The 20,919-nt window shown below is 39.1% G+C and overlaps 1 protein-coding gene across 3 annotated transcripts in view; it reads left to right on the forward strand.

Moving 5' to 3' along the window:
• TBC1D23 (TBC1 domain family member 23) overlaps positions 1-20,919 on the forward strand; it is a 1,834,851-nt gene that overhangs the window by 1,252,115 nt on the left and 561,817 nt on the right. For all 3 annotated transcript variants that reach the window (XM_044071377.1, XM_044071378.1, XM_044071379.1), the window contains exon 12: positions 17,648-17,690. In XM_044071377.1, the coding sequence (XP_043927312.1) occupies positions 17,648-17,690 (43 nt within the window). The remainder of the gene's footprint in view (positions 1-17,647; positions 17,691-20,919) is intronic.

Below are 20,919 nucleotides of genomic sequence, written 5' to 3' on the forward strand. Positions count from 1 at the left end.
CTATCTGATAAAGCAGCCTGTTATATATGACTGGGGGCTCTTACTGACTAGTATCCAATCCAGGGTAGTGTGCTTGCTGGAGTTTGTATTTATCCTGGTTGGCGACTGGACTAGTTGGGTGAAGCCCTGAAGGTTTACATGATGGGTTGGATGGTTGCCAGAACAGGATTGCCAGTCAATAGTGAAATCACCTAAAATTATAGTTTCTTGGGGGAGATGGTGGGTAGACCAGCTGAGGAGGTTTTCTAGTGGAGCGATGTTTTGGCCAGGTGGGAAGTAGCATCCAATTATGTTGATGGTTTTGTTTTGGTTTATTTTGAGGTTGGTATATATTATTTCTTCATTGCCTATTTGTGGAGCTGATGATTTTGAGATCTGGATGTTTAGATGCTGTTTAAATATTATAGCTACATCGCCTCTTCTCTAGTTTAGCCAGTCTACTCTTAGTATGCCGTAACCGGTAGGGAGTATTTGCTCACTGGTAATGTGAGGTTTTAGCCAGGTTTCTGTCAGGATGACTATATCTGAGGAGTACAAGTCTATGGTGGCATGAAGTTCATGGACTTTGTTGGATATACTTCTAATATTTAGGCTTAGTAGAAGGAAGTCACTTGGCTTTCTATTGGCTGTAATATGGGAGAAGTAGTGGTTTCTAGTCTGATTATGAGGATTGGGGTTAGAGATGGTAGGGACAGGGTTGGGGTGGATGTCTCCACTTGGGGCTAGTTTTGATATGCATGAGGTTATTAGTTTTCTCAGTTTTTGAATGTGTTTGTTTATAAGGGAAACTTTATGATTGTGCTCTGTGGGTAATAGGTATGGTGGGAGGTTTACTATGTTAAGTTGTAGGGGGTGCTTTATGTTTGAGTAATATAGTTGGTAGAATATGTGGGGGGTGCATAGGGATGGTTCTTGAGTTGGTGGGAGTGGAGCTGAGTGAGGGTGAGACATGAGTGGTGGTGTGAGTAGTAGTACAGTGGTAGTGGTTGAGTGGGGGAATGATGGAGCTTTGGTAGGATGTAAGATATGCAAGGAGAGTGCATGCAGTGAGCATAGGTAAGGTATGCTTGTACATGTTAGTTGAGGAGGTGTGATAGTAGTGGGAAGATGGAGGAGGTAGTTTTGGATTCGTGCTGTGATTGGCTATTGGAAAGATGGGAGGGGTTTATGAGTGTAATAAAGGTAGGACCACTGGGGGCAGGAGGGAATAGGGGGCAGGGTTGGGAGCGAACCGGGTAGAGACCCTGTTAGTTGATCTTATGAGGAGGCTGGAAACAATCAGTTAACAGAGTTAACTGATAAATGAACATCTGATAGTGACAAGGGTGGTTGTAGTTTTAAAAATGGTGCCTGCCACAGGTAATATTTAATAACTTTGGGATTGTCTTAAGGTAATAAACAGGGAAGGGGGAGAACAAGGGTGTGAGCAGGCAGTTCTTTTGTACTGCTGCTAATGAGCCAAAGCAAGACAAGTTTGTGTTTAAGAAACAATCAGAATTGCTCTGAAACTGTAAGTCATTTCTTAACCATTTCTCAGGTGGAAAAACAGGATAACCTTGTATCAGTAGGCTACTGTGGTCTCATTTTAAATTAACAAACACACAGTATTGATCAGTTATGGATACTGTTTGCTAACAGAAGGGAATAAGAGAGAAAGCGGAAGATGTGTGTGTGTGGGGGGGGGCTGCTTCCAAGCCAAAGCAGAGTGCTCTCCAGGGGAAAATGAATATTGGCTCAAACAGGTAGACACATACTCAAAGTTTACTTTAGCTGTTTGCAGACGGTTCAAACCCAGACTGCGCTTTTCTTATAAGAATGATAAAGGTGGTACTGCAGTTGAATACTCAAGAGTGGTGTTAGGTTTGAGAGACACCGAGCTCCTCATGGGGCCTGTAGCAGAGTGGATGTATATGAGATGTTTTATTTGATTGTAAAATTGAAAACTGTGAAGCTTTTCTTCTGGGCCTCCATTGAAAAGGGGGTATTACTCAGTGGGACTTTCTCTGTAAACATATGTGAAATAAATAAAATAAAATAAAATAAAACTTCCATTTTAATGCTTTGACAGTGATCTTTAATTCACAATGCTAGCATTAGTACTTGTTTCTCTTCATCCACAGCCAGCAAACTATCCCTCTTTTTCTCTTCCGTTGCCTTCTGTTCCCAGGTTTCCTTTCTTTTTTGTCCTGTTTATGTCAAATCATTTAGTTTCCTTCTGCCTCAGAATTTGCAAATACATCCAAATTCTGATAATTGGTCCCACTGTTAATCTAGTGTTACTGGGGCAGACATTTCTTTAATTTTATTTTTCCATTTTTTTTTATCTTTTTTTTTCTGTCTTCTTAGAGTCTTTCCACGGGTTCACCAAGTACGCTGTCTGCCTTTTGTTTTGAGCTCATTATGTTACATGATATTCCATTTCCTCCTTGATACTTACCATATAGCAACCAATATGCATACCACCACCTCCCCCCAAACAAGCAAGCATGCGCGCACACACACACACACACACACACACACACACACACACACACACACTCTCTGCGAGAACAAGGGCGCTTTCTACACTTGCACTGAGATTCTCCTAGTCAGCATAGAATGCCATTTTAGGTTCTCTCTTGCAAAAAAGACCATAGCCTCACTTTGGATTTGCCTAATAATTGACAATTCCATTTAATAGTTGTTGGTTAACACCGATGAGAAGGGCATCTTGGAGTTTAGTGACTGTTTAGAAGGAAGCTAAACTGACATCTATACTTACCTGTGATGTGGAAAGAAAAAGTTTCTAAAGCGTAAATGTAATCTAAGTAAATCAGAACTGGAGTATTTTGAAGCATTGTGAAAATCCAGAAAAACAATGGAAAGATTTGAAACTCAGATTAGTCATGGTAGAATAATTGCCAGCAGTTCAGTGCATATGTGACAAGATTAATTTTTTTCCATAAGTTGAGAAATTAAAAGCTTGAGGCTGTAGGCCAGGAGTGGGTACAAGTCCTGTATGGATATAACCAGAGGAGAATACAGACTACCTACTCAAAGTAATTGGGTTTCCCATCTCAATTTATCTACCACCAGCTTCTCTGCTGAATCAGAGAAGGTGTCAACTACTGGAACCATAGTGAGCTCAACATCAGCACACATGTACCCGTCCTTCCCTCCCTAGCTACCAGAGGGTACAAGTAACCAGTAATCTAAATGCTCAGTTGTTTAACTTATTGTGTTCAGCTTCAAACAAGTGCATTTCCTGAAGAAACATCAAATCTGGTTTGAATTATTTTGTGTGTTTGTAGAGCTTGTACTGTTTGACTATGATAGATATTGTGAAGAAGATGAAACACTGTCATCTGTGTTAGCATGTCTGGCAGGAGATTTGTGTATCTTCTCAGATTAACTTGTATTGTATGCCAGCATGTCGAATTGCGAAAATGTAAATAAGTTTTTAAAGTGTTTAGTATCTCCCTGCTTATAAAAAATGTTTAAATAATTTGTCAGTGTTTTGATACATTTCTAATTGCACATATTTGTTAGGGAGATTCTAAAATACAAACTGTCTGTAGAGAATCAGCTGAACAGTAGGTGATGTCATTTGAGCGTTCCTGGTTGCCAAGTGATTATTTGATCAGCTGATTGACAGGAAAAAGACCTTTTTAAACAGTTTTTATTTTATTTATTTGCTTTTTGTTTACCGGGAAAGTCCACTGGGTTAGCAGAACCCATTTTCATTGGAGGCCCGGGGAGAAAAGCTCCACAGTGCAAGATGTAGTTACAATTGCAAAGAAAATACAATTCAATGAAAAAAACTCCAGCAGTACAAGATGAGATTACAATGAAATTGCAATGACATACAACTCAGTAACAAGGAAATAATACCGTATTTCTTTCTAAATAAGACCTAACCAGAGAGTAAGGCCTAGCATGTTTTTTCCAGGGTGTTCATGATATAAGCCCTACACCAAAAATAAGCCCCAATTACAATTCTTACTGTAACCTAATCATCACTCACACTTGACGGTTGAGATCCTTGGCCCATAAACCCATGCAGGTGTACTTTGATTGGTCAAAGTACAGACAACGCGCGGGAAGCACGCGCTCATGGTAACGAGCAGCTGTGGTAGTGTCTTCTCTTCATAACCGGTGCCATTTTGTGTTGCCACTCCAGTCACATACGTCTTCAATTAATTCCCCCCAGACAAGATGAGTGCAAAAAGAAAGAGCTATTCCGTCGAGTACAAGAAAGGAATCGTGGAGAACTCCTGTGGAAAGAACCTGATGGCTCTCTGTAAAGAGAAGAAGTTAGATCTCCAAATGGTCTGAAAATGCCGAGCAGTGTACGTTAACCTCAGTCAACAGGCCAATGAGGGAAACGCTAAGAAGTGTAAGTGTTGATCAGGTCGGCAACCATTATTTCCTGAACTTGAAGACATCGTCTGTGAGTGGATTGCTAACAGGAGAGCAAAAGCTTTGGTTGTGCGCAGGGCTGATATTCAGGCATTTGCCCTTGCAATAGCACCACAGTTAGAAATATCCATAGAAGAATTCAAAGCATCACAACATTGACTGGATGGTTTCCTTCAGCGATATGAACTGTCTCTTAGAAGATCAACAACACTGTTCAAGCTGGAAGATACTGAAGTTATTAAACATGCACTTGTGTTCAAGTCCTTTGTTGATGGCAGTGACTTTTCCAAATACCAACTCTCAAACATGATTGCTATGGATGAAACTGCAATGTGTATGGACCAAGGATCTCAAACAACAGTTGATCAGAGGGGTGCCTCGTCAATCCATGTTCCCTCCACTGGTTACGAGAGTGCACGTTACCTGTTTTTTGACAGTTCATCTAGATGGAAAGAAAACCCCACCTCATTAGTAAGGGCAAGAAAAATAAGATTGAACGTGTTTCAGGCATTTACATTCTTGAAATCGAAAAATCCTGGTGCACACAAGCAATTATAAGGAAGTGGGTGGATGTAATGCTGCTCGAGGTGGCGGAAGAGGTCTGCTAGTCTGGGATTCAGCCAGCACTCACTGCGCTAAAGAAATGAAGAAATTCCTAGCACAGAGGAGAATAGATCAAATAATGATCCCTGCAGGAATGACTGCCTATCTCCAGACTCTTGATATTGCAATAAACAAAGCCATTCAAGGACCATTTGCGCATGAAACTCAATGACTACTTTGAAAATAGAATGGAGAGAAATCAGCATGGAAGCTTTGTGAAGCCTAGCCTGCATGAGGTCGTGACATGGGTGAAAATTTCATGGGATAAAATCACTGACAGCTATGTTGCCAATGCACTACAAGCAGGCTACTTGGACAAGCAGTGCTCATTTAAGGAGAGCTGAATTGCTAGGCATGACAGACTGGGGCCAATGGCGCTACAGGAAATGGAGTCGCAAGAAATTCAGGCCAAAATTCGGGTGTTGGACACTTATGACAATGTCCCAGAAGAAGATGACATGACTGTATTTGAATAACAGTGAAAGCCAAGGTGCAGGTATTTTGGACTTGAAATGTTTGTTGCACTATTTATGTAGAATTCACACACAACTGTCAACCCATTATTAGAACTGTTCTCCAGTAATAGAAAAGTACAAAATAAATGTCAATTTGTTTACATGAATAAATGTTGATTTTTGTACATGAAAAAATGTCGATTTGTATTCATTAAGTATTGTCAATTTTTGTACATGAATAACTGAATAAAGGTAGATTGTTGTACAGTGAGGGTAAATAAGGCATCCCCTGATAGTAAGCCCTAATGCGCATTTCGCCAGGAGAAAGAATATAAGACCCCGGTCTTATTTTCAGGGAAATACGGTATATACAAGTGTGGAGATGAACCTGGAGCAGGAACATCATTGAGGAATAGTGAACCTGTACAATCAGGTTTAGGTGACTAAATACATTGCTTATTGTGACTATGGTCTCTATGTTCAGTGGTATAATTTCATCCACTCAATAACAAGGAAATAATAAATACAAGTGTTGAGATGACAGTTGGCTGTTATTTTTAAAATAAGACAGTTGAGATTGTGATCCTGGACTGTTAAGCTGTGCATTTTGTGAAGAGCAGCAGTTAGTTGAGAGTTACAGTCAGTTACAGTGCTGTGCAGATATACGGAAAAAGGACTCAACAAGAAACTGCAAGCCTGCCTTTGCTTTACTGTTATGTTTTAGTTTAGATCAGGGACAGTATTCTCTAATTACATTAGGAAAGCTTAGTTTTTCTAAGATGATAAACTTCTATCCTACAATTTAATTTTATAGTTCTGGTGATTGAGTTCTGGTGTTTATTGAAAGTTACTGATTTACAATTTTGTAATCATTTTACTTATTATTAAATGTTATTCATTACTTTACATTGTGGCTGGACAATCAGTGTGTTCTTTACAGATTAGAGTATGTTTATACCTGTTTGATACTCCCCAGGTCACCTCAAAATGCTTGGCTGCTTCTGTTTATAGCTGTCATTTATTTTTACATTTAATTTTTAATAATTGATCACCCTTTGAAGGACGTGTACACCTGTCTGACTCTGGTGGCAGCGTTTACCATTTGTATTGGGGAGGAGACACAGCTGGAAATCTGTGTCAGGCTTCCCATAAATGTTTAAGTGTGTGAGATTTAAATTTATTTTGAGTGTGAGTGAATCAGAGGTTTTAAACTGGAACACATTGCTCTGAAGTGTATAATAAGGCATTACATTTGGGGTAGACAGAGGTATGTAGTCCAGTCCCAGGAAATAGAATATGTTCCTGTTGTGCTGTTAAGGGAAAATGTGGAATTTTACTCTTTTTAATAAATATCTTTTTAAAATTATCACATATGACATAGGCAGTCTCACATAACAAAATGACACTACTTTAGTTGCAAACATTATACATCACAGACACCATTGAAACAACTGTAGTTGCAAACATTATTCATCACTTATAATCTGTACAGTCATTGTTAGTTAAGCATTATATGGCTCATTCAAATTCTGCCTCTTAAACCTTGTTCCTTCTCTGCATATATTGTTCCCACAATTCCCATTTTTCCTGTGTAGTTTGCTCCTTCCCTTTTCTAAAGATCCTAACCTAATTCCAGTTGTTTTAGCTCTGTTACTGTAATTGCTACATCTAGTAAAGTTGGTCTAGAGTGTGATTTCCATTTTCTAGTAATTGATTTTTTAGCAGCCACCATAATTAGACTCAGCAAGGCTTTACTATGTCTAGGCAATTCCAATTCTGTATCATAGCTCAGAAAAGTCATCTCCCCCAGTCAGCCCAATCGCTCACCCAGCATCTCTGACAGAGTGGTCTGCAGGGAATCCCTAAAGTCTGCCAGCTCATTACAGTCCTCAAAAATATGTTCCCAAGCACCTCTTTCTTGCCCGTCACATCTCCATATTTGCTGTCCACCTGAGGAAAAATTCTTTGGAGTTTACTTGGGGTATAAAAATATCTATGTAAACACTTCCAGGCAAAGATCCTAAATCTTCTAGACTTTGTTGAATATTCATTGTGGAATTTTACTCTTTTGTGCTCTGTGCTCTGGTGTTTTCCATGATGCTCCCACACTGGAGTCAGTACTGAGGATTGAGGCTCCCTAATTGCTGACCTGGGTTTAAGTGAGGAACGTCACATTTATTGTTGGCAGTCTAGTGAGGGTATTGACTGGATGTCACATTAATCGGGGGCAGTGGTGGGATATTGGCTGGATGTCACATTTTATTGGAGGCAGCTTAGTGAGATTTTTAACTGGATTTCAGTAGCCTTTGGGTAGTTGTCAAGGTGTGCAGTCTTGACAGCCACAAGGTAAACACTCAGAATTTCAATCCACCGCAGTTGTATTTATTTATTTATTTATTTATTTTTTGTTAGTGAGGGATAGCAGACAAGGATGTCAGTAGAAGATTTTAGCAAGCTGACAAAGGTCCAGTTGGGGAAGGAGTGTGAAGCCAGAAGATTGGTGCATGCCAACCTGACAAAGGAAGCAGTGATTTCAGCCTTTGTTGCAGTCACAGCTCAGACCAGCCATTCGGAGGATATCCAGTTTGGTCTTGATGATGTGCAGCATGCCGAGATGAGACAGTCCACATTTTCTTCAGAGGACCTGAGAATCCATCTGGAGTTGGAGAGACTGCACCTGGAAGCCTAACATCTGGAGGCTGAGGAGGGGAAGTGATGGCTTAAACTGGAATTAGCAGAGAGACTGAGGAGTTTAGAAGTCAAGGACGAGAGACAGCTTTGGCATGAAATGGAGTTTCAAACCCTTTACCAGGGTCATGGAGGTAATGAGAAGGGGAATAACCAGCCCCCAGAAACTGTAAAGGTCAGTAAATGTTTTCCTCAGTACAGGAATGAGGATGACTTTGATAGTTTTATTCATATTTTTGAGAGGATATGTAGACAATATGATGCTGACCGTAAGATCTGGGTCAGCTTCTGACTCACTTGCTCCATGGTAAAGCTGTTCAGGGTGTAGCAAAGTTAAATGATGTAGATTGTTTGAATTATGACAAAATGAAATATCGCTTGCTTGAGAGTTTCAAACTTACACCTGAGGCATGTAGAAAAAAGTTTTGTGAACATAGACGCAAGGCAGATGAAAGTATATGTGATTATATTGCTGACTTGAGTACTTACTTTCATAGATGGGTGAGTGGGTGGCAGGTCACTACCTTTGAGGGACTGGCAGACCTTTTGGTGTGGGAACAAGCCTTCTGTAGTTTGCCTGATGACATGAGAGTCTGGTTAGCAGACTATGAATGTAACTTCTGTAGAGGAGTCAGGGAGAAAAGGGGATCTCAGAAGAAAGGGATACCCAGTGCTGCACATGGACATAAGGGAATCCATGGAGGGCAGTCTAAACCACCTAAACAGCATACACCAGTAGTGGGGGAAACTACTAATCCAAGTGCATGATTAGGGATTGGATATTTGAAGTGTAACCAGAGGGGACACATAGCAGCCAAATGTCCTTTGAGGTGGGGTGAGAAACAGAAGGTGAGGGAGCCAGTAACTGTGGATGATAAACTGCCAGTGGTAAGTTGTTTAGAAACAACTTGGTTGCCAAATTATCTCCAAAATTTATATCCTGTCTTAGTAGGTGGTAAACAGGTAACTGTTGAGAGGGACACATCTTCTGATATAACCATTTTGAGGCCTTCCGGGGTAAGAGGAGAACATTACTTGCTTGGGCATTCCACTCCAGCCATAGCGTTGGGAGGACCCCATTCCAAATACCTTTGGCTAGGGTTCATCTTGACTGGGAGGGGGGAAGAGGAAGCAAGCAAGTAGGTGTGTTCGAGGATATTCCTGCAGATGTCCTGATAGGAATGACTTTGCTGATGTAGTATATTGTGTACATGCAGTGACACACAGTCAAGCTTGGAGAAAGGCATGCAAGTCTGCTGGTCTGGGAGAGACCCAGAAAGATCTCATCTAGGAGAGACCCAGAAAGATCTCATACCTGAATCTGGGACGGGTGTGGTGGCTGTTTCAGAGAAGGTGCTATCTGGTAGCAGTAAGTCTGAATGTGAGCCATAGCTGCTTGTGGGTACTGATGTTCCCTTGGACACAGTGACTGTGAGGATGGAGTTGAGTGATGATACCCAGAGTGACAGTGAGGGATAGCTGTTGGAAGTGAATAGGCTTCCTGCAAAGGGGAGCTGGGGAAGGTCACGAAGGTAGAGTTGAGACAGGCACAACTTATGGATCCTACGTTACAAAGCGTGAGGGAGATGGCTAAGGAGGCACCTGAGGCTCAAGGAAGAGGGGAGTCTGTATACTGGAGCAAAGGTTTGTTGTATAAAGAGTGGACTCCTGGAGGTGGGCTAGAAGGTGAAGTAATACGACAGTTGGTTATATCTGCCACTTTTAGCCATAGCACATGGCATTCCTTTCTTAGGTCATATGGGCATAAGACATACTAAGAGACATATTATGCAACATTTCTATTGGCATGGGATTGCAAGGGATGTGGTAGGATATTGTAGGACTTGTGAACAGTGCCAAAAAGTTTGTAAAGCAGGGGACAAGGCTAAGGCTGCGTTAATGCCTTTGCCTATTATCAAAGAGCCATTTCAGAGAGTGGCCTGGATATTGTGGGACCCCTGAGTACTCCAAGTTCTACAGGAAAGAAATGCATGTTGGTGGTAGTAGGCTGTGCTACCAGATATCCTGAGCCTGAGCAATAATTCATTTTTGGCATTTAGTTTCCTTCTGTGACTGTGGCACCAGTTATTTATTTTATTTATTTATATATTTATTTAACATTTGTTAACTGGGAAAGTCCAACTTGAAACAATGCCAATTTTCAACGGAGGCTCGGGTAGAAATGCTCCAGATGCATGTCTTTCTAACGTGGGAAGAAACTCACACGAACACAGGGAGGATATGCAGACTCCGCACAGAAGGCAGTCCAGCCGAGAATCGAACCGGAGAACCTCTTGCTATGAGGCGACAATGCTACCGCTGCACCACTGCGCCATCCAAAATTTATTTTGGACAAATCTTCCTGCAGGTTGGCTGTCATTTGGATGTCATACTTGATCTGTTAATTTCATCTACCAGTGTTTCCTCCAGCAGTTGTTCAGAGGTCTGCATTTGGTGAGGGTTTCTTAGATTGGCTCATTTGCTTTGTTCTTTTTTCCTGTCTTTGATTTAGTCACAAAAAAAAAAGTAGGAATCAGTAACATAAAATTCCGATTTCAGGTATTTTGTTTAAATACTTGTTTTAATTTGTTAACATTTGTTAAGAGAGAAATTCTCACTGGGCAAAATGAATTTTTATCAAAGGCTTAGGTAAAAGAGATGTGCAGTAATTGCAGTATAGTAGTAAATAAAACACACTGAGTAATGTAAAGTCTAATAACAGCAAACAGATTTGGATAATACTGATATGTTTATAGTAAAAAATTATTTGTTTTACAAATGCATATATGGGTTGGGTAGGTGTGTGTGTGTGTGTGTGTAACACACACACACACACACACACACACACACACACACACACACACACAAGGAAGCCCGCAGGATTTTTTGCAGGGGGGTGCAAACCCAGAGCCCCTCCCATGCAGTCCCACCCCCTCCCCCCACGCAGCCATTCCATTGTCCCATTACTTGGCTATTTCTCCCCATTTGTCATAGACACTGTTCATATCTCTCAGTGTGCATACTGTTTTATGCTTTACTTCTACAATGATTACAGATATTTGGATTTCATTTACAACTTTTATTTCAAATTTTATAGCACAAGCACTGATAGACATTTACTAAACCTAAACAAAGCAATAGTCTTACAATGAAAACAGACTTAGCATTAAAACTTCTCTACCTTTGAAACCCACATTCACTGAAACAGCATTGAAACCCACATTCAAAGAAAATACATCTGGCCAGTGGCAGAGTAAGTTTACCTTTGGGCTGTTTTCAAATCATAGGCTCCTTGCACACATTTTTAGACCCATGCTAAAGTTCTTTGATTCACCTTCCTGACTGTATTAATTGTACTATATAATAATTGTATTATATCCATTGTATAATACAGCACCACTTGTTAGAGTGTGTTTTAAATTTATAGTTCTGAACATTTTTCCTTTAAGCTATGAAACAAATCATATGAACCAATAATGACAACCTGCCCAATTCAGAACATTTCCACTGTAAAGGGCCACTTAAACTTCTGTCATAAAATCCACCAATATCAGTCAGTATGCAGAATATCTGCAGAAGTAGAAGTCATTTGAATAATTCCACATTAAAGAGATCTGAAACCAATGAAGAGGTTATTGCTGGAGAACACCTTTATATTTCAGTGTTTCATTTACAAATTCATTGTCTGTTGCCCTTGAAGAATAAATTGCATATGTTACATTAAAAGAAATTGTAAGCTGGTATATTGCAATAGCTGAAAAACAGGTTCATAGTTATTAGGTGTCGCATCCAAAGGAGAACATACTAAGGACTCTGCAGTAGCATACCCCCTGAAAATACAAATGTACATGCTGTAGGAATAGAACCTACTTTGCATCAAGATGCAAGTATGCTACCTGCTGTGCTAACACTGCTTTAAAATTCTGTACCACAATAATGATACCATTTGTTAAACAAAACAATTGCACATTTTAAGCAGACTTAGCATGAGCAGCAGTAACCTTTGCTTCCATTGAAGCTCACAATTCCTTGAAAATGCACTTGAAAATAAATTCCACCTGCTAGATCTAACTAGGGCATTTCTCTCTCTCTCTGACTCTGTCTCTCTCTCTCACACACACACATACACCTCAACTTCTTAGTGCAAGAAATCTGGGCAAAGCCTAAAATAAACAGGGACAGATTATAAATATTGCTTTCATAAACTTATAAAATTGCTAGAATAACAGGATTTGTGTTGGTATGCATTTTTCTAAAGGATATGATGTCTACAACTATTTAGCAACTTCAATCCTTTTTAGGAGGAATATCTCAAAAATCTGGACATTCTGCAAAAACCTGGACAGCTGAGGGGTATGCTACCTACCTTTTATATACACACACACACGCGCGCGTGCACACACACACCCCAAACTAGGGACACATTTAGAAAGTTGCTAGAATAACAGAATTTGTGTTAGAATATATTTTCTGAAGGATATCAAGTCTGAAACTCAAATGCATGTCATTTATTTAGTAACTTTAATCCTTAGCCTCATCCCAGTGATTTGTCAAAAACAGAATTTTTATGAGAAACACCAAAAATATAATGCAAATATCTGGACATTCGGTGAAAATCTGTACAGTTAGTAGGTATGACACACATGCATCCATTACCTCCTTAGAAAGTGGATAGTACAATATGTTTTGCATTAGTATGCATTTTCTGAAAGATATGAAGTCTAAATCTCAAATGTCTGCCATTATTTTCTGAGTTCAGTCCTCAGTGATTTGCCAGAAAAACACAATTTTATGAGAAAGAAACCGAAACTATAAGGCAAAAATCTGGATTATTGCACAATATGAACCGGCCCCCCCCCCCCCCCCACACACACACACATACACATTCACACTCACCGCGGTCAGTAACATTCACACAGGGCTCTAACACTCCAAATCACCAAACAATGTCTCGGTTATCAGGACAAACTCTACATTAACATTTTCCTTAGACAACCATGTACGGAAAATAAAGACATCCTGCATTTTTAAGCAATGGCTTATGCTGCATGAATGCTTCTGCCATCAAGAAACACTCCATGTTAGCATTTTCTTGGATATCAAATGCTCGTCTCTCCTCAAAAAATTAAGTAAAACTAAAATGCTTTACATTTTTTTCCCCAAGACTAAGCTTGTATCTCTGAGTATGTCTTTCTTTTGAGGAGAAAGCTTTATCAAATCACATACACACACTCAGTCTGCAGAACAGGCAGAAAGCAAGAGAGGCAAAGGTCATTTGTAGACATACATGCTAGGAACTGCAGATGCATGATACAGACAGAATCTTCATCTCTGAGTCTCAACACATAGTTATTCAATCCCATATTTCAGCTTGAGAACCACATTCTTCATCCTGGACACAACACTTCCCTTTAACCCTTACTTTTTAACTCTTGTTCTGTCCATACCCAATATATGCTGCTCACAAAGAGACAGCCTTCTATTATAAAATAACATAATAAACACAGTCTCTGTCCATGGAAGGTCAGTGTGCTATGCATCCAGCAATGGTTTATATTCAATACTGGGGTGAGGCTTTTTAGTAACAAAAATCCTTCCTAACAAAATATTGTTTTTATAAAATACAAACACAACACTATTTGATACATATTAACCAGGGTATTTTAGTTGGTTAGAACAGAAATTTCAGAACTACTCTTAAAAAAAAAAATACTAATAAGCCCTTGGTTACTCAATGTATTATCCACAAATATAAGCATACTGTGGTAATCTACACTAAAAGTGCAATTTGTGCCTATAATGCTAAATGGAAAAATTAAATGTAATGATGCTCACTCATGCTAATTAACTGAAGAAAATTATAGTAATTACACACTAGTAAACATGGAAAACCTTGCACTAAATTGGCTACTGCAAATGATTAGTAAACAGTTAGATAGTTTACACCTTGGGTAATCATTGAGTAAGGAAAGGCTGTCTTATAGCCAGCGACAGAGTTAGCTGTTAACTGGATACTTCCCTCTACTCTCTCTCTTTTTTGCCCAAGGATAATTGGATAACAACTACATAAGGCATAATCCTGGATAATACCACAATATAAGATAGACACTTAAGTAAATGTGTATCATGACTAAATTCCAATCTAAACCTAACTGCCTGGTGAAGTGTATAACTGTCCATGTTATGAATTATATAACCGTTTTGCATGCCTTTCTTTCTTTCTCTTTCCGTCTTTTTTTTTGTTTTTGTTTGAGGTACTGAAGAACCAGGATGTTGCCCCATGTGTCTTGTCAAAGCTGACAGGAATTGCTCAGGCAGGAAAGTTATTGTCCCACTGAGAAAACAGCTGAACTGAAGTTGGTAAAGTGGAGTATAATGCACAAAAGTGTCAGGAAACACTGCAACCAATCAAAAGTCACTCCTGAGCCTGAATAATATGGATTAAAAGAAAGAAAGAGAAACTAAAATACATCAACCAATGCACAGGAAAGTATCCATGACTTTGTTTACATGTAACCAGTTAAACTGCCTCTAAGCCAACCAGGATGAAGGAAAATTACTTGTATAAACAAAAGTTAACAGTAATCTGCCACTGTAATGTAATTTTGCTTTCCATTGCAATTAAAAGTATTTTAGTTTATGTGCTTGGAATTCACATTGTTGCTTGTGTTATCTTCTTTTTTTTTTTCATAAACATTAACTGACGGAAGTAAATTGGGACTGGAAGCCCAGCCCACACAATCAATTCTGTAATGCTGTATTGAATTGAAAGTCTTCTCCTTTTTATTTTTTTAACACAGAAATTTGTTAGCCTGAGGATATATCTCCTTTTAGCCTGGTTGCCGTGCCATTCAGATTTTTACTTAATGCTACTATACTTTAATCTTTTCAGGATGACTGACAGTTTTGTACTAATCACAGAACTAGGTAAAGACATGTTTGATAGTTAACTGAGAGTTTACTGTGTGTGTGTGTGTGTGTGTGTGTATATATATATATATATATATATCATAAGTACTTACTAGGCTATTGACCCGTATCTTTTGAAGCCTAACCATGCATTCCCAAGAAGTTTATAGCCCTTATATTATAAGCATAGATAACCCAGAGGCCTTGTGGTTTGATCATGAATAGCCCAGAGTCCAAGCATTTATTTGTTACCCCATCCATAAGGGACAGAAGTGATAAACCAGAGGTGAATTTGTGATTGTCCATTCATTTGTCCTGAATATGCTTGAAAAGAGAGAAAGATGTACTTTGATTTATGTGGACAGGAAGATGATTCCAGAGAAATGGTATTCTCTGTGATATATATCGACCCACCAACATATTCTAATTGTATTGTAGAAGAGATTAAGATGAGTGGGTGTTTATGCCACCGTTGGATTTCCAGATGTACAGTAGGTCTAACAGGATGGAGTCAGTTGAGGCACTCTAAGTGAGGCAGAGATCATTCCTCAGTAGCCTGTAAGATATTGTGAAGAGGGATGGCCTGTGAAATGGTCAGTATAGCTCTTATGAGTAGTCCCTTGATCTACCTCTTTTTCTGCATTTCTTTCTCTCTCTCTCTCTCTATATATATATATATATATATATATATATGTGTGTGTGTGTGTGTGTGTGTGTGTCTCTGTGTGTGTGTAAGTCAGACTTTCTAGCACAGGACTATAATTCACATTAACATACTGATGTATACAACGTTGTTATTTCTGTAGTGACTGAGGTGTAAATTATGTGCATATATGATATATTGGGACCTCACACCATTGATGTGACTTAAATACTTTGATATGTAAAAAATATTTCTAATTGTTTGAATGTGTTTTATGACACACAAAGTCGATTCTAAGCAGCTTCTACAGAAATTCATGAACAGCTTTATGTGAATAAAAACAAATACAATCGTCTAAATTGGTTATTGATTTTTTTTAAGCAAGAATAATAATATTCTTATAAATTTAAATAACTTATTATAGACACCAACTATTATGAACTCTGCAGCTCTCGAGCAACAAACTTATTCAAATGCAGAACATCACTTTTAGCCAAGTTTCTTATCGCAGTCAGACATACATTCAAGTTCCTGTTTTACAGATAATGATGTCATATTTTAGTCTTCTAACCTCTAATATTATAGATGCTATTAAACTAGACAGGTTCCCTATGTTATCACTATGCACTGTTGGCAAAATCAACTGCATTTCAAGTACCAGTCAGCATCTTTTACAGAAATGTTCCCCAGTCCAAACGCATCTCTGAAGTCTCATTGATCCCTCCAATGCTCTTCACTTTATCTTACATACCCCTTTGAGTTTTCAGGTTTAAGCGACATACTTTCTTCCACTCGCAGTTAACCGGGTTGTATTTTAAATCCTAGGATCAAGGCCTCCCTACACACACACACACACACACACACACACACACACACACACACACACACTGTACACGTCTTAAAACACTTAAAAACACATGCACACACCTACCTCTCCCACTTGTATGCTCGTCCCAAGTCCAAACGGCTTCTGGAATTCAAATTCCGCACGAGAATGCGGAAGATGAAGATGTAAACCATCGGTCGCACGTATGGAGAAGACGAAAACGGGTCCCAAGCACCTGTTCCGTTTGTACGACTGGATGCAAAGGACATTCTTAAAGAAGAATGCCCTTAAATTTTTTTTTTTTTTTAATTAGAAGTAAATTAATCTCCTGGCCAGCTGATTCCAAGGGGGTGCAAGTGCACCCCCTTGCACCTGCCTGCGGGTGCCCTTGTGTATGTGTGAGGAAGCCTGGTGTGTGGGGATTTCCCAAGTTAGTTAAGCAACAGGTTTGCATTTGTTATGTTGTTACAAAGTTGAATAAGTTAACAGCCCTTGAAGCATATGTAAATGTTGATGAATTTGTGACTAGTCTGAAGCCTTCTTTGAGAAGAATGGTTTGAGAAACTTGACCAAAGGCAAATTTTGGCTATTTTATTGTGGCATTTCTTTAGAGAAGTTGTTTGATGAGATGGTAGATTTATCAGAAGAGAAGTCACATAACAGAAATTAAAAAGTGATTTAGCAAAATAAATTATGTCAGGATCACACCAATGTGCTTTCTTTCTGATTTTGCAAGAGAATTTATGTCAGGGTCGGTCAGAAATGCTTTGTTTCTTTCTTGAAAAAGTACAAATTTTTAATTAAATTTGCGAGTGATATTATCATATTCATTCTTTGGGTACTGATTAAACAGGAACTCTCAAAAGTTTAAAGTTAGGAACAGTTTCTAGAAAAAAACTCTAGAGAAGTGTTGGAAGTGCCGAGAAGAGCATTGCCTTAATTTTTGACATAGTCAGAAACTAGGTTTATTCCGCCAAAATAGGGTTGGTCACTTTGTTAAATATTTAAAATGTATAAGTTTAATAAATACAGATAAACATAAAAAATACTCTGTTAGAGGATTTGTATTTTTAAGTGTTACTACTACAGTTACTCTAACTTGATTTGTATTTTTCTGTATTTCAGAAAAATAAGGAGTATGTCAGTATTGCCAAAGGTGGATATATGGGTAAGTTCTACTTTCTTCACTTTATTAACAAAATATTTTTATGTCAGTGGTTAAAAACAAAAGTAATGTAGATCAATGTTTACAGTTTAAAATTTCATTGTGAATCCATATTGCTTTTGACTGATTCTCAGTACACAGCTGAAACTTGACTCTTGAGGTCTTGGTTATCATATTTTCTTACTGTGAAAATGGTAGTGTATCCATGGTGAGTAGTATAAAATGAAGGACGTGTACCCAGACTGAGACGTCTAAACTGATGATTAAAGGTAGGCCAGTGGATAAATTTAAGTTAGCATAGAGTAAAACCTATAGAAATAATCAATTGGCAGGGAGGAATGGATGCTTCCATCCTGGGAGGGAAGGGCGGTTACTTGGGTATATTTTGCGAGGATCCTTGGTGGAGACTGGGGACATCATGTGGTTAGGAGGTGTAGTCCAAAGAAAAGGTTTAGTGGTGGACATAGACTAGCTGCTGCAGAGGTAGAGCAATTTGCTGCACATCCCCATTGCATACCTACCTCTCGGATGCAACCACAATACCATAAAGGGAGGGTGAAACAGGGTAGTTTATAAAATAACAGTAGATGGAAGATGGACAAGACCCTTCAGGATGCCCTTAGGTTCCAAGCCAGCCCCAGCCTAAATCAGAGAAATTCCGGGGGTGTTTTAAAGAGGGTGGTGGACATCGAGATGGATATGGGGCACTGAAATAGGAATGTTGTCAGATGAAGTAGGGGAGACCAAAAAATAAATAAATAAACTTGAAGAGATGGATGCCATTACACCATTAGGATCTTTACAGCACCACAAGCGCGTTTCATGTCTTGCTATATATGCATTTCACTTTCACAATATTCTAGTGTAATTCATTAGAAAGCTGTTTTCTGTTGTTTAGATGTCACAGTGATACTAGATTGTTTTTTTAGTTTTAACAGTCTTTTGAGTTGTTGAAAACAAACTTCATATTCAGCTTCCTTCATATTCATTCCTTAAACACTGCTGCATCATTTAGCAGGTGAAGGGTAGGTGCCTTTACCCATTTTTTTTCTTGTATAGCCTCAGGTTGGCCAGTTTTTAAAAGACTCTTCTTAACTGTATGCATTTTACCACTGCTGAAACATTTTAAGGGTGGCCTGGATTTATATATGTTTAGTGTATTGCAGTATTCTGCAAAATCATTTTGTTTAAACTAGTGATAAAGTAACAGACTGAGACTAAGTTATAAGTTGAAAAGATGCCATGGCAGTTGTTTGGCTGTTAACATGGAGGATTAAATATCTGAGCTGTTAACAAGCTGCTCCCTGTAATCAAGGCACACAGTTTAATTCTCTCTCTCTCCATTTGCCTTCTGTGAGACTCTTAGCAAGTCATTTGACCTATTTAGTACTCCCAGAACCAGTAAACGTACCCTTTTAGCAAAAGATAATTAAAGATTTTTCTCTGACAAGGCTGTGAGAGTGAATAAGGCCTGGCACACCTTGTTAATGAGTTGTGGTTAACATTCTTTTTCAGTGGTTTATAAAAAAATGCTAATAGTTCCTGTAGGTTTGAAAACTGAATTTGCGGCCCTTACTTTTATGTATGAGAACAGAGGGGTGTATTGCACTTATAGAGGGGATGGATGGCGCTTTATGGTCTCCCGTGAAAGCATAGTCATTGTGGATTCCATCCTGGTTGTGAGGCAATAGTTCAAATTTTTTTTTCTTGCACAGATATTGTTTAGGAATTTATGGGAGGTTGCCAGTACTTCCCTGTATGTGTTTTGTGGGTGTGGAGTTGGCATATGACCATGTACATTCCAGTGTCTTGTGGGAAGTGCTACAACAATGTAGGGTCCCAGGACCACTGCTACATGCCATTCAGTCCCTGTATTTGAATAACAGGAGTTGTGTCCATATTCTCTACATAAGGTCAGAATTGTGGGAGCAAGTCTTTGCCAAGGAAAATCTTTTCCTTGCCTCCTCTTCATGATTTTCATAGACAGGATATTAGGTTGCATCTGTTGTCTGTAGAAAATCCATTCTGGAAGTGTAAGGGATTGTATTTTTGTTTGCAAATGTTGATGTCCTCTTAGTGTCCACTGACTGTGGTCTTCAACTTACAGTAGTCTGGTTCACTGCTTAATGACTCAGTATGAAGATAATCACCTTCAAATCGGAGGTCATGGTTCTGTCCAATTGTAGAGTAGACTGCTGTCTGCAGGTGAGGGAAAAGTAGCTGTTTCATGTAGAGTAGTTCGAGTCTTTTGTTCTTTTTCATGAGGGAAGATAGAGGAGAATCAGGGGATTGGATAATGGATGGGTGCCATGGTGGCAGTACAGTAGGTGTTGCACCAAGTTGTAGTTGTGACGTGATAGCCAAGTCATATAATGGAAACTCTGTGTACCTGTCACACTTTGTACCAATCTTCACATTTGTTCATGATCCTTAGGTAGTGACTGAAGGTATAAGCTTATGAATGCAAGTAACAGAAAAGAGGTTATCCATGATAAAATGAGGAACTTGGCAATCTAGAAGTATCCTGGGGGAGGTTAGTACCACTCTGAGTTCACGGGTGTTAGTTGTGGTGGCTTGGGCTCTTAGCGAGTATGCCCCAGTGCATCTTCCATGGGGATGTGTACAACATGGTGCGCACTTTGGAGGAATTATATTTGTCATCTTCCTGGAAATTTAACAAAATGAACTGGAAAATGTTGTTGAGTTTTGGGAAATCTGGTCTGTCCTACTCAGCTGGCTACCACAGTAACCTCACCAGGGCAAGCAGTTTAGAAAATGGATAGATGACTTGATCTATAGATGAATGGATGGTACCACATCATCATGGCTTACATTGGCATTCCCCTGTTCTTGATTTAGGGGGCATGCTGACTACCAGAGTCACCAGCTATTTGTTCTGCTGTGGCACTGTAACCGTCACCAGGTCAAGTGGATTAGAGAATGGATTTGTGCTTGTAGTGCCCTAATCTTTTTCTGGCAGCCATGCAAAAAAAGTCATTATTAAATGACAAAGGAAAAAGGGCTAAAATTCTCATCTCTCAAGTGTCCATGTCATAACAAAATTCTGAAGAATGACAGACAGTGGGTGTACTTCAGTCATCACTGACCTCTAATCTTTAACCACTACCTCTTGAATCTCATGGCCTTCCTAACTGCCCACCACAAGTATTTAATTTTTTCACACGCACTCACATGTAGACACAGACACTTGCATATGTACATGCAGATAGCT

The sequence above is a fragment of the Protopterus annectens genome, chromosome 5.part0 (assembly GCF_019279795.1).
Source record: "Protopterus annectens isolate FY-2018-M chromosome 5.part0, PAN1.0, whole genome shotgun sequence".
Taxonomy (NCBI): domain Eukaryota; kingdom Metazoa; phylum Chordata; order Ceratodontiformes; family Protopteridae; genus Protopterus; species Protopterus annectens.